General features: G+C 40.0%; 2 protein-coding genes and 1 long non-coding RNA gene across 4 annotated transcripts in view; 2 read left to right on the top strand and 1 right to left on the bottom strand.

Annotated features, from left to right (window-relative positions):
• Nucleotides 1-653: 653 nt before the first annotated feature.
• Nucleotides 654-14,279, top strand: fkbp9 (FKBP prolyl isomerase 9). Its single transcript, XM_061058825.1, has 10 exons — nt 654-976; nt 1,680-1,825; nt 4,299-4,488; nt 4,578-4,723; nt 5,969-6,158; nt 8,103-8,248; nt 8,339-8,528; nt 11,610-11,755; nt 12,405-12,568; nt 13,089-14,279. Exons 1-10 carry the CDS (start codon nt 774-776, stop codon nt 13,263-13,265), a joined length of 1,698 nt encoding a protein of 565 aa, XP_060914808.1. The 5' UTR covers nt 654-773; the 3' UTR covers nt 13,266-14,279.
• LOC132990561 (uncharacterized) lies at nt 5,045-6,762 on the bottom strand. The gene is made up of 2 exons (XR_009676074.1): nt 6,650-6,762; nt 5,045-6,449 (listed from the first exon to the last, which is right to left on the bottom strand). It is a non-coding gene; the product is annotated as an uncharacterized LOC132990561 (long non-coding RNA).
• Nucleotides 14,280-14,863: 584 nt separating the features above from the next.
• Nucleotides 14,864-16,918, top strand: part of LOC132990618 (uncharacterized) — a 44,405-nt gene continuing 42,350 nt past the window's right edge. Inside the window, exon 1 of one of the 2 annotated variants that reach the window (XM_061058959.1) lies at nt 14,864-15,077. In XM_061058959.1, the coding sequence (XP_060914942.1) occupies nt 15,051-15,077 (27 nt within the window). In that variant the 5' untranslated portion in view covers nt 14,864-15,050. The remainder of the gene's footprint in view (nt 15,078-16,918) is intronic. The other variant, XM_061058958.1, reaches the window with a different exon arrangement.

A 16,918-nucleotide genomic window follows, 5' to 3' on the forward strand; every position in this document is an offset into this window, starting at 1 on the left:
CTAACAGCCACTGATTTCTCTGGGCGAGAGTTGAGCGTCCCTCCCCCTCCTCCCACTGCCACGTAGAACATTCCTGCCTGCATGGTGTGCACCCTCTAAAAAGGGCCCGAATACCCCCCAACCCAACAAGACCACTGCAAAGCGTCATGTTAGAGAAAAACGTGTGTCCTCATGTGACATCATTAAAGTCAGACTGCAGCATTGAGTGCATCATGATGTCTGTTGTGCATTACTCTAGTTTAAATGTATCCAGGGGGGGGGGGGGGGGGGGATGTGTCTGCAGCTGTGTGGAGACCCCTATGTTACCACGTTGACACATCTACAGAGGCTGTACTGCGCAAGAGCAATACGTGGTGCCCAAAACTATCCCATTCAATCCGAAAATGAGTAAAGACAGCTGGAATGACGCGTCTCGGGCCAAGGAAGCTAGTCTGCTGTTTCAAAATAAAATCACATTCGGCTTCTTAAGATGTCTTTGTATTTTATCTGCGTCACATACAGACATTGGAACATGCATCTCAGTTCTTATTCATTTAAGTTGTATAGGTCAAACGTTTTAATTAAGGGCATTAGCTGATGTGTCATCTAAAGTTTAACAGGATGTTGTGCTTATTTTGTGTCGCTTGACGTTCCTGCACTGGGACAGGGGGGGCAGGACTTTTATCCAAGTCAGAGGAAACCAAACTAACAGGGAACAGGGAGCCAGCGCGTACATATCCAGAGGCCGAGCCTACAGTTATCAGTATTGTTTTAATCTTTCATCGGTAGTGAAAATGATCCAGTGCATGCAGTTGATGTTATTTCTCTCTGTTCTGGTGGCGTTTGCCGCCTGTAATGCTCCCCCGGTACCGTTAGACGACATCTTCATTGAGAAAACGTTCGTGCCGGAGCAGTGTGTACGCGCAGTTAAAGTCGGGGATTATGTTAGGTATCACTACAATGGCGTGTTTCCGGACGGCAAGAAGTTCGACTCCAGGTGAGTATCAAACAAATAATGGTCTATTGTATTACTCTTAGTGTCACCGTGCAGAGCAGATCAGGTTCAAACAGTGCAAACAGCGTGCGTGATGCGTAAAAGTGCGCGTTAAGCGGTGAGCCACGCAGGCACGGCTGAGCTCTGGATCCATTTATCCTTACTCTAAGTTCTCCAAAACTTTTACATGCTATTATGAATAATAACAAGCAATCAAAAAACACCCATTAAAACAGACTGAGTTTTGTCAACTTTGAATATTTTTTTCCCCATTTGAAAAAAGTTTTGAAAACTCCAGTGGACCAAGTTGTAGTGATTCATTTAGAATCACTTAAATTCCCCTTAAGAGAACCCTTGCCCTAGATTGACCTATAGGCCCAGTGCACCTTGCTTATGGACAACTTCCCATGCTCCCATGCTCCCTAGACCCCCAGGGGCCCCAAAAGCCACAGGTCCACTGTGCACTTCTTGATGTTTTGGGTGTATAGTCAAGTGGAAAGTTGTAATCAACTTCAATATGCTATATCAATAAGCTTCTTGCAAAGGACTTTAATATACTAAAATGTGTGATTAGCATGACACATCTGAACAAGATTCTGTGCCTTCCCACAGTCCAGAGCCCTAATCAGTGACTGCTGTATGAGGGTCTTTCTTAATGAGTTGTCAAAGTAACTTGAAAAGTTTAACTGTGGTTTATCTGTTTCAGTTACGACCGTGGCAGCTCCTACAACGTGTTTGTGGGCAAGAAGCAGCTGATCGAAGGGATGGACAAAGCTCTGGTGGGGATGTGTGTCAACGAGAGACGTCTGGTCAAGATCCCACCTCACCTGGCCTACGGATCACGAGGATACGGTGTGTATATAAAAAAATTGTACCCCTTGTTTGTCGTAATTTTACTGACTCGTTGTAAAGAAGCAGTCAGGATAGAAAACAACAAGTTATCTATTAGATTTGAGGACATGCCGGTGTTTATTCCTCCAGCGAGTGATTATAAACCCACAGACGAGTGAGCACACAGCTGGCACATCTCCACATAACAGTCAGAGAATTTGTTTGCACATTGGCTGAAGAACAAGCAGCAGAAAGAAGAGAGTCCCACAAGAGTATTGTGTTGTTCTGGACTCAACCAGAGCAGAGAGGAAGTGGGCTGCACCAAGGCGTCCATGTTGAATGATGTCAGAGGGACATCACAAACCAGGAAGCAAGTCAGAGAAAGCCGTTCTGGATCAAGGTTTCAGCTTCCATAGTAACTGCGCTATGATTATTAGAGCATCAGCTGCAGGATACTCAACCTTTTAAATCTTGGTAACATTATTCATACTAGTCTGCGGTCCACTGTCGAGGGTATTTGTGTCATACAGTGTTGACAAAAATGCATTTTATTTTACTAATAAGAAAAATAATTGTGTGTGTGTGTGTGTGTGTGTGTGTGTGTGTGTGTGTGTGTGTGTGTGTGTGTGTGTGTGTGTGTGTGTGTGTGTGTGTGTGTGTGTGTGTGTGTGTGTGTGTGTGTGTGTGTGTGTGTGTGTGTGTGTGTGTGTGTGTGTGTGTGTGTGTGTGTGTGTGTGTGTTAAATAGTTGGAAAATGGGAGAGAAAGGGGGGAGGGGGCTGCATGTGTGGACAGGTAAAAGTTGAAGCCTGTGCTATCAGAGGGAAAGAAGAAAACACAGAAGAGCAGGACTTTGGGGAATGCAGATTAAAACCAGGAAGAGACCCACCAGCTCATCAGTAGCTAGGACTTAATGGCTGCCACCCATCCATCCAGTCCTGCTTTTCCTCTCCTCTCATCTCCTTTCCTTCACCTTCTCCTCCTTTTCTTTGTTGCTTGAACTCTCACTGAGCGAACAGGCAACTCCACAGGCATACCAGCAGTGAGAGGTCACTGTTTTAACCATTTTATTGACAGAGGTAGTGAGTGAGTAATGAGTGACTCATGCTCATATTTGCAAACATCAGGTTGTTGAGCACACTAAAATTAGAAGCTTTAGAGATTTAACATTACATGCCGGTCAGAGGAGGCTAGAGGTCGCACTGAGGACACCTCATTCATATCAGAAGCTGTCTCTTGTTTTTACATGAAGAGGTGTTCACTTCGTACATTACACACTTATTGCTGTGGCTTTAACTGTTGTTTGTTTTCGTAACAGGTTAATTCACAGGAAAAAAAAATATTCCAATTATTCACTTGGTGACTAAACATCAGAAAATGTAGAAATGTATCCAATCCAAATATACAATTTAAGAAATCTGATCACATTTCCTCTTCTGTTAGACCAGACCAACAATCCAAAACCAAAAGATATTTTGCTAACAAGTGAGTGCAGAGATTTGTTTTGTTTTTTTAAGTATCAGACACGGGTCTAGCTAAGTATTTTAATCTAGCAATCTGTACGTGATTTAAAGGTCACATATTGTGCAAAAATACACTTTACCATCTTTTTTTCAGACACTAATATGTGTCCCTTCTCTGTCTACAAACCCCCCAATTACGAGAAAATTCCACCCTCCTTTCACCTGCTCCACTTTTAAATGTGTGCTCAAACTGGCTGTTAGGAGATTTTCCCTTTATGACATCACAAAGGGCAGTAACCCCTCCCCCATGTTTGTGACACTCCCACAGCTAGGTGTTTGTTCTGTCCTCTGAGTCTGCCTTCTCACTGTAAACAATAGGACATGGTGCAAGAAAGCCCAAGCCACTTAAGCCCTTCCGGGGGGGGGGGGGGGGGGGGATCAGATTGGATTTTTTGGCAAGAAACGTCACAGACAAGCTTTGGGGAGCTCTGAGACTTATGTAAACTGTTTGAAAAGGAGAATTATACGTGACCTTTAATTGATTCTTTCATCAATTCAAATTTTTATTTTTGCCAGAGAGTATTCAAAATAGCAGAATTGAATGCAGAGCCTTCAATTATATTTCAATAATAATAATTGTATTTGATCAATAGTCGAAAATTACAAAACCATTTATATATTTAACAAAAAAAACAAGAAACTTGGACTTTGAAATATTTGTTATTGGAATAAATTGATTTTCAACACAGTTTTAACACGTTATTTTATTAATGAGCTTATTACATCTTTCCAATAACACATTTTAATTAATATAATTACAGACAGTATGAAAAAACCCCATTAATCAAAGAACCAATACCTACCAGGAACTCAAAACAGTCAGGAAGAATTTATCAATAGTAAGCAGGCGTGCAAATTTACAGGCACTCCATTAAGATTGAATTATTGATTCTCTCTGTTTATATTTCTCTAGACTGCAGGTGAGACGGAGTGTTCCAAGAGAGTGATGTTTTTCCTTTCTCTCCTCTTTAGGTGACATCATCCCTCCTGACTCCATCCTCCATTTTGACGTCCTGCTGCTCGACGTGTGGAACCCAGAGGATGGCGTCCAAATCAACACTTACCACACGCCCTCAGTCTGCTCCAGAAAGGTGGAGGTTTCTGACTATGTCCGCTATCACTACAATGGCACCCTGCTGGACGGGACGCTCTTTGATTCCAGGTTTGTGTTTTTGTAAGAATCCCTCATTCACACACAAAAAATGCCTCCACACACCATCTGTAACCTCCCTCCTCCATCCTTTCCTGCAGCCATACCCGTATGCGTACCTATGACACATATGTCGGGATTGGTTGGCTGATTGCGGGTATGGATCAGGGTCTCCTGGGAATGTGTGTTGGGGAGAAGCGCATCATTACTATGCCACCATCACTTGGATATGGAGAGAACGGAGATGGTGAGTTGTTAATGTTTTTTCACACAAGTTTTTCCTCTATTGGGAATAAAAACAGATTGAGAAATGCAATTGAAAGCAACAAGTGCTGCAATGCACACTTAGAGCACATGGTGGCAGTATTTACACACATATGCAGTTTTACTATACATCTCACCTTATTTTATTCAGACTTGGAACATTGACTTCTTCTCTAAACCCCAACCCTGAACAAATCCTGTGAAAAAACTGCATCCCCCAAGAAACTTTGATGAATATAATTTTCTTGATTCCTTGCCGCCAAATACACTTTGGCTTTTCTAGGCTAAATAAAGTGACAGGTAGTTTAGGCAAAGCAAGCGTTTATTTATATAGGACCTTTCAGACACCAGGCAATTCAAAGAGGTTCACACAGGCACAAAAAGCATTTCAAACATTTCACAAGATAATAACAAATGATAAAAAAAAAAATGTTAAGAAGGCAATACAATTTTAGGTTAAAACAGTAGGTAAAAAGTAGAGTCTTCTCTAAATTGCTCCCTGATCACTTACATCCTGAAATGTAGAAGAGGCTTTTTACATGGTTGCATGAATTGTTTAAAACAATAGTTCAAAATTTGGGAAAACATTTGTTCTCGTTTTTGTTCTTGTTTGCAGCATGTTAGCCTAGATTAGCACAAACGCTTGAAAAAGAGGGAAACAGCCAGCCTTGCTTTCTTGTTACAAACATGTCTAACGCTAATTAAGATGTTTGGTTGCATATGTCAAAGGAGGTGTTCAAACATTCACTTATAGGGGGTGCATAAAAGTCGCACAGATCTGTACAAAGCCATAAGTGCAAAAATGGGGATTTTCTGTTTTACTTTGGGACTATTTTTTAAGTTGGGAAGTGACTGTTCGGTATCTGAGCAGTGGTCCTTAACTTCATAAAAAAAACTTGTTGTTATTGTGCAGATGCAGTTATAACTCTAAATGACCTTCACAGATGCTGGTTGATGTGGTTTGTAACCTTTGGACAATGTCAGGTTAGCTAAATCCAGTGTTTGTGCTAAGCTAACTAATCAAGTTAGGGCAGTAGCATAATTTTTTACAGTACACCATGAAAGTGTCAGTGATCTTCTCATTTAGTCTTTGGCAAAAGATAATGAATTAATCCAAACATTAAAACAATGGCTTCATAATACATTATTAGCAATACACCTCTCCTTCATCTAAACCCATACTTGACTCCTTGTTGACTTCAACATGTCTTCCTTTTCTCTGCTTCAGGTAGCGACATCCCAGGACAGGCGTCTCTGGTGTTCGACGTTGTACTTCTGGACCTCCACAACCCCAGAGATGGGATCACAGTGACGAATCAGAAGGTGCCCGAGTCCTGCACGAGGAAGACGGTCACCGGAGACTTTGTACGCTACCACTACAACGGCAGCCTCCTCGATGGAACCTTTTTTGACTCCAGGTGTGTGACAGTGTTTGATTTTCTTCCTGTTAAACACACAGAAAGACTCAGTGCATCTTTAGATTCTTAAGAGGAAGTCTGTTGTTCCTCAAGTGTCCTCCAGGTGGTGGCATCTCTCTTCTCTCTGATGAGGACACATCGGGGAGGAATCAAAACTTTAAAACCACAATGAATTTCCTGTTTACATTTTGTAAAAATTGCATTACCTGTATTTATGTTTTGTGCTTTACTCACAATGACAGGTAGACAGCGTTTATGGCTTTAAATCTAAGAAGAGGTTCTCAAATCAATCTTTTGAAAATAAGGAAATGGAAAAAGGAAATCGCTCAATATTTAATTACATTCTCAAAGGGAAAAAAGTATTTCTAAGCCTACTTTGACATAAGGTTATCTCCTTATCAAAGATCATATTTTGTCAGCAAACAGCACCTACAAACTACACAAGTTACAAATTGAAGCTCTGACAGATAACATTCAGATTTGTTTCTTACCTCGAACAAAGAAGGCGGATTGTTTCTGATGAAAAGGCTTTGAGTGTGGGAGTTTCCCTCCAACCAGATGTGTAAACCACAACTTGCTTTAATGCTTTAACTGAAGTTCAGCACATTTCCTGCAATGGTTGCAGAGATACATGCAGCTGCAGCTGTGAACCAGCTCTAACTTACAGTCTTCAACTGGTTGTCGATTGTATAAGAATCAATGTTGGAGATGACTTTAGAGGTGTTTGAGGTTTGTCTCAGACATATATTGGTTTCGAACGTCAACAATAATAAAGGGAATCTACTTGGTGTAAATAAATAGATTTCTTTGAGTTGAAACTGAACCAAATAAGTTTACCAGTTTCCCTGGTGAGCTCTGACAGCAAATATCTCATTAAGACTACACCAAAACAACATCCACCTGCTATTGCACATGCCTTGTAACCTTAAAGAGAGCATCATGACTTCTTTATAAGTCTGGTGAGCAGGTCATGTTGACACCATAGACTATACATGGTGGACACTATGTTCCTATAAAACGTCAAATAGGGATCTTTAATAAACATAATGAATTCAGGGTCTCCCTTTTAAGACAAACTTAAACTCCTACAACTATCTAAACATTTGCAATCCTGAATGACATTTTTACTCACTGTAACATATTATGCAGTAGAGTCTAGACTTTCATACATAACTTTCAAGTCCAGGTGGGAACAAATACTGCAAGCAAATACATACATGCAAAGTAGTTGTTTTGCCTTTCATTACAGCTTTAAAAATATCTCTGTATTTAAAGTTTCAGTTCATTTTTTTAAAAGATTTCTGAAGGTGGTGTTCATACACGTTTTACCCTTTAACCAGTCCAGCCTACACAGACTTACCTCTTATGTATTGTAGCCTTCTTGTTATGTTCAACACATTTCTTATTCACATTCTGTACTGGACCTCAAGGACTCGACACACACTCTACTTCTTGCTACACAACTCCTGACTAGTGCTTGTACTTTGTAATGTAATCAGTGCATCATACCAAAAAAAATTAAAATTGCTGCGATTAAATCTGTTGTTTTTTGGGAGGGTACCACTTTATCTGAACCCAATTTTTCTTGTTTTCTTTTCTTGCGAGAGACTTTTGATACCAGGATAACTGAGAAAAGGTTGTTTGCCTTAGTTCTTATCTTTACACAACGGGTTAGGGTGCTCCTCCTGGTCTGGAGTAATGATGTACTGTAGGTCATTGATGAAGAGGCTAATTCATGTGTGGACTGGAATAAAGCACATTAAAAACAAACATTACAAGAGTTTACATGTCTACCATGGTAGTAAGGTGTGTCAGTAGTGTTGTTCAGAGTGAATTCTGTATCTACTCAAAGAAAAACTATATATAAAGTTCCTAGATTAACCTTGATTTGTTTTTTCTCTATGGCAGTGTAATAACACTTTTGCTTGAATTTATGTACCACAGTTACTCCCGTAATCGTACCTATGACACCTATGTGGGACGAGGCTACGTGATTGCCGGCATGGATGAGGGTCTGATTGGAGTCTGTGTAGGAGAGAAACGCACCATCACCATCCCACCACATCTGGCCTATGGAGAGGAGGGTACAGGTGTGTGACTAATGCTCTGGTACCCTTTCCTCGGTCACAGAATTGTGTCTCATCTTAATTCTGTATAAATACGTTATTTTTGCTTTCCAGGCTCAAAAATCCCTGGTTCAGCTGTGCTTGTGTTCGACATCCACATCATCGACTTTCACAACCCGTCAGACAGCACTGAGGTCGCTGTCACCTACAAACCAGAGGAGTGTGACAAGCAAACCAAAAAGGGAGACTTCATCAAATACCACTACAACGCTTCTCTATTGGACGGCACTTCCATCGACTCCACGTGAGTAAGCCTGTGTGAGACACTTCAAGGCCTCCTGGGACAGACAAACCTTCTGAAACAAACTGTGCAAGCTAGGAAGAGATTCTACAATTCTACAATTCACTTAGCAGACGCTTTTATCCAAAGCGATGTACATCAGATAATAATATAGTATAATATATACTCATAATTCAACCAACAAACCCTAATCTTCAGCACTTTTTCCTTTTTTTTGACAAACACAAGCTCTTAAAATGCAATGATCCATCTATCAGTGTTGGAGCAAATTTGGTTTACAAATGATCCCAAGAACCAGAGAGGATGCAAACAAGGCACCAAAGCTGGAGACCAAGCTGCTAATGTTTGTGACATCATTCCCAGACCAGTGTGAGTGTTTTATGGCACCGTTTCTTCCAGTAAAGGCTGAAGTGGATACTCCTGAAACAGTAAAGCTTTCAGATGCTCACGTTCCTCATCCAGTGGTGTTAACCTCCAGGGCTCAATTTGTTCTTCTTGGCGTTGTCCACACACTGCATGTAGGCTGAGGCGATGCTGGAGCAGGACAGAGTCTTTCCTGTGTTCTCCTTGTAGCATTTTAAAATCTGACTCTGCAGGTCTCCACACACTGGCTGGATGTTAAAAGAGTTAACACAGTTAAAAGAGATAATTCTAAACTGCATGAGCACACTGTGCCAGGTGAAGTATTACAAGTCCTGTGTTTTCAGCAGTACAATAAGGATGGGTGTCGTTTTATCGTTGTTTTAGAATTAGTGTTGTTAACATGCATGTAATCTTCTGCTGAAGAGGTCATGATTGATAGAAGTTAATTTATCTGACATTAGTCTCCATTTGTACGCATATAGGAGTGAGCTTGGGCCATATTCAACCATTTGAAATAATAGGATATGTATTCTTCTTAAAGCCTTGATGCCATCTGGCATTGAACACAATATTGTGCTGAAAAGACCCATAAGATCCCTTCCATAAAGATTTACAGGACAATTTTGTCAAACTAAAGAAAGAGTGTTTTGTAATTTTATCATTGTTTGCTGTTTTGCTATGTACTTTGGAACATACATTAACTATGTCAACTTATAGCTTTAATGAGGTAAACATACATTATTTACTACTGTTGTACTATAGTAGTTGTCATGACAACGATACAGTTCTTCAAGTCTCTTCCTGACTGCAAAAAAATTTTAGGCCTCTATTTTGTTGGAATAAGTAAACTCTCATTTTCAGTTTTTGAATGAGCATGCATACTTTTAGAAAATCAAAGAGAATAGATATGTTTACTTACACGTGTTATACCAAATAACTGTAATTTATTATAATATACGATGGTAGAGGTGGGCGATATGGGAAAAATATCATATCACGATTTTATTTTGGCAAAATCACGATCATGATTTTATCACGATTTTTTTCATACTGTTCTTTAGACAAATTTTTAAGTTACTGACCAGTTCAACCAAACTTATTTCCCTGTATAATGTTTTTAAATGCACAAAAACTGCGCTGACAAGTTTAGTCTATTTGAAAAACATCTTTGTAGGAGGTCTGGAGGTCTCACCCAGAACATCTTTAGCAACAGAAACATCTTTCCCTCAATTTGATCAATATTTATGCACAATTTTCCTCACCACTTTGAAATTATGATTTAGTTATGTGTCCTCTTTTTATGTTCATCGGGAACATTTTCACGCAGTGATGCATTCATTTAAAAACATGTAGACTTCGAGTTCTTGTGTTTCTGTTCTATTTAGCCCTGCAGAGTTCCTCCAGCTATAGCTTCATACAGGCTCTTCAGCCTTTGTTGTTTTTTATGACATCATTTAGTTTGGTTTATATATAATCAAACATAATACAGAATGTGTTCATTCTGTGACACATGATCAAAGTAAGTTTTACTGACAGAAGAGTTTTATTCATAGGGGGCAGGACATTGTTGATTGACAGACAGACAGTCACCATGGTTACTCACTCTGACCTGCCTGCTGCTTTGTAACATCGTTTAGTGTAATCCCTATAGGTTCCGTTATCACAACAGGTGAGCTTCGGGTGGAGAGGCTTGATAAGTAACTTTTAAAAACTGAGAGAGAGCAGAAAACACCGACAGCAACATTTTAAACACCGGGGTTATATCTCTCATCTGAGCTATCTGAGCTCCGCCCTGTCTGTCTCTGACTGTGAACGTCTCTCCGGCTCATTAAAAGGTTTCTTGTGTCGCTATCCGAGATGTAAACTTAACTGTGCAAACTATGCAGATAAGTTAACTGTTGCTCACAGCGTGTCGGTTTGGAAAAATATCAGAACAGTTGCATATAACCGAGATGGAGTTGTTTTTGCGGACTTTACTTTTAAGTTTAATGTGGATTCCTGTTGTTGTTGATGTGTAGATGATGGAGAAAATAGCCGCTGACACTTGACTTACTTTCAAAGAGTATTATTTTATTAAGCAAGGAAAAGTATCACTAGACACGTCTGCCCAGGAGGGTCATGAAGCCAATAATGATCCCTCGCGAATATACAATGACAGTGCTATTTATACATAATGCCACAGGACACGAGGACATCTGTTTCCTGTTTTGGGCATCTCTCTGGACACAGGGGCCCTATTGTATACATTCCACTGTGGGGGATCCTGTCTTAGATTTAGGAATTTTCCGGGCAACTCAAGGAACAACACATCAGGGCAAACATTCAACTGGAGGGGACTCCTATATCACCTCAGATACAAATTCTTTCCAGATGTGTGCGTTATACAACTTAAAGGAGCAGTATATTATCTCTGTCCTAGATATTTAAGACACTTCAAGTTTCGTTTTCACCACTGCAGAGCAAAAAAGGAGTGGGGGGAGGGGAGAGACGCATCTGTGTCGGAGCATAAACTGCAGCATGATAGATGAAACACATTAGCTCGGTTCTACGATCTCTCTGCTTTGGCAGATCATCAGCACGTTAAAATCCTTCACGATCTAAGATCGTTATATCGCCCACCACTATACGACGGCCTAAAATGGTTCGTTATAGATGACTGTACTTTGGCAACAAATGCATGTAGAGCCATTAAATACTCAACGTTGACTCTATTTGTTTCAGGTACAATTATGGGAAAACATACAACATTGTACTGGGAGCCAACCAGGTGGTCCCCGGGATGGAGGATGGGCTGATGGAGATGTGTGTGGGAGAGAAGAGGCACCTAGTAATTCCTCCCCATTTGGGCTATGGGGAGAGAGGAGTCAGTAAGTGACACGCAAACACACACACACAAAAAGTTGTGCCGTAATAATGAGGTAAACTTAATGTAGTGGAGGTTGAAAAAGCCAGACACTAGGACAGAATATTCTGAGGAATGCTATGCAGAGCCTCCCCAATGTAAGACACGTTTAGTGTTTAATACAGCTGCAAAGGCATAACACATAAAAAATACAACTGGTTAAGATTACAGTGTAATCATTCTACAATAAGCATTTAAATAAACCCTTTAAAAGTTCATATTTTCAATCCTTGGCCAATTCAACCATTTTCTCGTTATGACCATTTTCCTCTGGAATCATGCTCATGGTGATAAACTCAAATGTTGGTCTGATTTACAGCTGCATTCAAGGTTGTAAGTTTTATAAAAGCTCAAGAAACTTAGTGGAAAGGACACTTGGTACCAGTGAGTCTCACACAGGAAGGAGACAAAGATAAGGGTGTCACGCCAGGCACCTTTCGCTTGGTAGAAAAGACGTCTGATAACTTGTAAACATTGTAGAGAAGGTCAGAGAGATCGGGAATGTGGTTTAGAGGAACACAAACTCATCTACATGGTGAAAGAGAACATTCATGTAAAATGTGCATTACACTAGTTTGCTGCTACTTCTAAAGCTGTGTGTGTGTGATTTGTAGCTGACGAAGTTCCAGGCAGTGCTGTGATGGTGTTCGACATCGAGCTTGTAGACATGGAGGAAGGACTTCCTGAAGGCTACATGTTCATCTGGAACGACGACGTGTCACCTGACCTCTTTGCTGAGATGGACATGGACGAGAACAAGCTGGTGGAGCCCTCTGAGGTATGTGATAATAACCCTTATGTTAGGGGCGGATTTAGACTTTTTTTTGATTGGGGTGGCCCAACTGAGGCACTGACTAATGCAGGGGTGGGATGACGTTTGTGTAAAGACACACACAAATTAATATAAATTATTAACCATTTCTATCTCCATTAACTAAAAGTGATTTATTCTGTGTTTATTTTTATTTTTTTTACTAACAAATACCACAGCAGAGTTACAACATATGAATATTCTAAGCATTTCTAAGAAGAATCCTTTGGGAGTTTAAAGCACTAACGAAAGGAAATGGGCCGCATGGAAATGCAAGAACTAGCAGTCTGAAACACAGCTGATTTTTTAATTTTTAAAAAAAAAATTTAAGTACTGGCTCTGACAATGCAAAGAGCCAATCATAGATTAGGATTTTTGGGTGGCCAATGAGATTTAAAGGGTTGCTAGGATATGTACCCCTGGTCATCCTCTTGATCCATCCCTGCTAAATATACATGTTTGATACCCAGTCCTTTTGTTTCCACAGTTTACTGACTACATCATGCGACAGGTGAATGAGGGAAAAGGCCGACTGGCTCCTGGCTTTGACCCTTATCGCATCATTGACAACATGTTCTCCAATCAGGATCGAAACGGTGACGGAAAGATCACAGAGGCAGAGTTCAAGCTTAAAGCAGATGAATCCACCCATGACGAGCTATGACGGGACTGAGTGCAACATTCAGATCATGGTGTAGGCCGCAGGTTCAATGGTGGGTGGGGGGGGGGATACTTCTTTGGGTGGTAGAGCAGAAAAGGATATTAAATGTGTAAAGTAAGTGTGGAGTGAGAAATGTGCCAAGAGATTTTTTTTTTAAATCCAAGACTTAGATGATGGTGAAAGGATGCTCTGTCCAAAAAAAGCCAAGAAAGAGAAAATAGGATTATTTTTTGGGCAAAAAATTTGAAAAGCAAACACCTCGTTTAAGGACTTACATGACAGTGAATTACTTAAAATGTTTGTATCTCCTGTCCTTTAAAGTTCATGTCTTGTTTTGTGTTTTTTTTTTTAATATTGTTATTTTTTGAAGGGTACAGAAGCACCACTCCTGTGAGAGAAAACAAAAAAAGGCCTCACTCTCTCCAAACACTCTTTTATGAATTTGTTTTTGTTAAGATTTTTATAGCTGTACATGTTTTTGTTTTTATGAAGTGGGTGTCAGCTTCCATTGACAGTCTTCCAGGAGCAACACGTCGGTCATCCTACACTGTTATACACTGTGGTGGAGGTCATAGCTACCCAGAGTTACATCACATGTAGTGATGAAAAATTGTTACAGAGGAAGTAAGAACAGGATTTCAGCACATAGTTGCTAGTTTACTTTACACCATTCACTGTTTTACTTTTAAACATTAGGATTCCTTCTGTGTTTCCTGCTGTTCAAGTCATCCATAACAACACTGAGAGGTCAAAAGTCCTAACATTTTTTGGGGGGATTTCAATTCTTGTATTTTTCTGTTGGTCAACAAGGTATTCAACGGGTTGTTTTTGTCCTCATCCAAATGTCTGCACATGATAGCAGTCTAAGACAGAGTGTGTGCGTGTGTGCATGTGTGTGTGTTTGTGTTTTTATGTGTGAGAAAAAGAGAGTAAAAGAGCATGTGAATATGTTTTTTCATTCAGGAGAATACTGGGGCTTATTGATTATAAAAATCTGATTAAATGACCTGACCTTAAGATACGACCTTTGCCTTTTTTTGTACTTGAATTTGTTAATTGTCTCTATTTGTTTTTAGAAACTTTACCTTTATTGCATCAACTAAATTTAGTCAAACTCAGAACTTTCTGTTTTTGTTTTGGTGATAAACTCCTGATTTTTCAACTTGATATAAAGTGTAAAGTCCTGACCATAGCTTCCTAGTTTTCAAAACTTTTTCAATTTCACAGAACAACATGAGAACATCTGTTTCTTGTTTTTCTATATATTCTCTGGAGACAGGGCCCTAATTCACACATTCCACTGTGGGGGCTCCAATAGCCTACAGGTCTCAGATACAAACACTTCCCAGATCTTGTCTCACACATTGTAGCCTAAGGGGTGCAGCGCTGATCTTTGTCCCAGATATTTCAGACACCTCACATTTACTAAACCTGAAAACAAATGTAAAAAAGGTAAAGCAACTAACAACACATTCACCTTCAAATACCGCCCTGCATGTGTGGTGTTGTTATACTGAAGACCCAAGTCCTTCATAGAGGGGGGCGGAGTACCCGCCAACTTTCTCCTCCTTTGTTCTGCAGAACAAACCTGTTGATACTGAGCAGGAGTAACGGTGGATCTTCTTTTTCGAGGTCACTTTGAATTTTGGTCTGAGCTCGATGTGGACGACCCAGCCGCCATGCTTGGAGCGCCAATGTCTTACTTTTTAAGAAGTCTTTACCCCGCTGAGAGGAAGAAGTGGTTGTAGTTGTGTGTTTTGTTTCTCCACACGGACATAAAGTTTGAGGATGGAGAAGATGAGCTTGGGCTGCCAGGTGAGTGAATGTGTCGATAATTTAACGTGTGTAGCAATGACAGAAGTGTGTGTAGAAACAACAAAATCAACGAAATGTTTGACACTGATACGTTTTTTTTGCGATCAGACCAAAACTGTCATGTGTGTTTTAGATTTCTCGTAATGCTGTATGTTGTGTTTTTATTTGTAGTGTGATACCTTTTGAATGTTTTAAACTTACTTACTTTTTTTTTGTAATTAAAAGATGTTTCCACCCTAACATGTGCCTAATTAGCTTCACATATGGCAGCACAAATTAACCGGAAGTCACAAAGAAACATGGTGACTACTTCACAACTCAGGGGACTCTTGTAGAGTAAAGGATGACCTGACGCATTGTTAGGCTACACTTTAAATGGATGCAATTTTGGAGGGAAAAACGAAAAACCCTCTGTAATGCCCAGTTGTGCTTCCATAGACATTATCACGTCATGGAAGCTAACTTAAGCAACCAGCTTTTAGTTTTAAGTTCTTAGTTAAAAGGCTATTCGAGCTGAACAGAAGCAGACAATGAAGGCTGTCATTTTAATTTGATAGATATTTTATTATAGATGCAACATGAACTGTGACCAAATGGAGCTAGATACAAAAACCAAGAGGAGAATTAACGTTAGCCTGCAATATTGAATGGAAATCCACATAGCTCTGGAAACATTAGAGTGGGGCCAAAGAGATCAATAGATGAACATTTCTGTCCCAGATCAGTGCTGACAGCATGGCTACAAACACCATGAAGTGCTTTTGAGATGTAATGGTGGAAACATCTGTTATTGCTAATATTCATGATATGTGATTACTTTGTGCATCAGCTTTACCTTTCTTAAATTGATTTTGCTCTTCACCTGCATGTAGGAATCTGTATTTACCGCTTTGTTTGGGATGAAAGTGATGAGCTGATTAATCTGTTTGGTAATGCAAGAAAATATATTGCTTACAATTTTGAAACTGTAAAATTAAATTTAAATTAAATTTAAATTTCATTTTGTTTCCATTAATTGGTTCCAGAGTTAAGATTTGGATAGGATAATACTTTATTGATCCCCAGAGGGGAACTTTCCTTTGTCATGCACTGTAGTAAATGAAGAGTTTTGGGGTTTTTAGACTACTGGTTAAACAAAATAACAAATCTGAGGACGGCACCTAGGGCCCTTGGGAAACGTAAACAGCATTTATTCACTAATTTTTGCCATTTAAAGGGTTATCAATTACTTTTGTAGACATTAGCTGATTGATTTTAGCTGATTGGTATGAAAATGCTGTGAACACCCACGGCCAACATTTAATCCACATCTGTATTGAGGTGGAGGAAGAAATCTCAGATATGAACCCCTGAGAAATAAATAAAATAACTACCTGAACTGCCAGATGCAATAAGAGGATAGTCAAAATGATGTCCCTGGTGTGTTGAAGCTCCAAAACATTGAATCTAACTTTTAACATATTGGCAAGTTTTAAGCACATTTCAGAAACAAGGCAATTCAAAAAGTGCTTCAGACAAGACACTGGTACTCTAAAGTGTCCCAGTTTTATCCCAGGCTATAGGTAAGACTCCTTTTGACTACTGAACTGAATTTAATTTTGACATCTACTGACATTTAAAGTTGATGGTGTGGCCTGTTTTTTGGGGGGCTTTTTATTGAGAGATAGGATAGAGCTGGAAATCAAGGAGAGTGGGGAATGACATGCGAGACGCCACAGGCTAGACTTGAACATGGGCCGCCCGCTTTGAGGACTATAGCCTCCATACATGGGGCGCGCGCACTGACCACTGCGCCACCAGTGCCCCATGTTGTGGCCTGTTTTAAATTACTTGCTTGCTCT

Source organism: Labrus mixtus, chromosome 16 (assembly GCF_963584025.1).
Source record: "Labrus mixtus chromosome 16, fLabMix1.1, whole genome shotgun sequence".
In the NCBI taxonomy this organism is placed as follows: domain Eukaryota; kingdom Metazoa; phylum Chordata; class Actinopteri; order Labriformes; family Labridae; genus Labrus; species Labrus mixtus.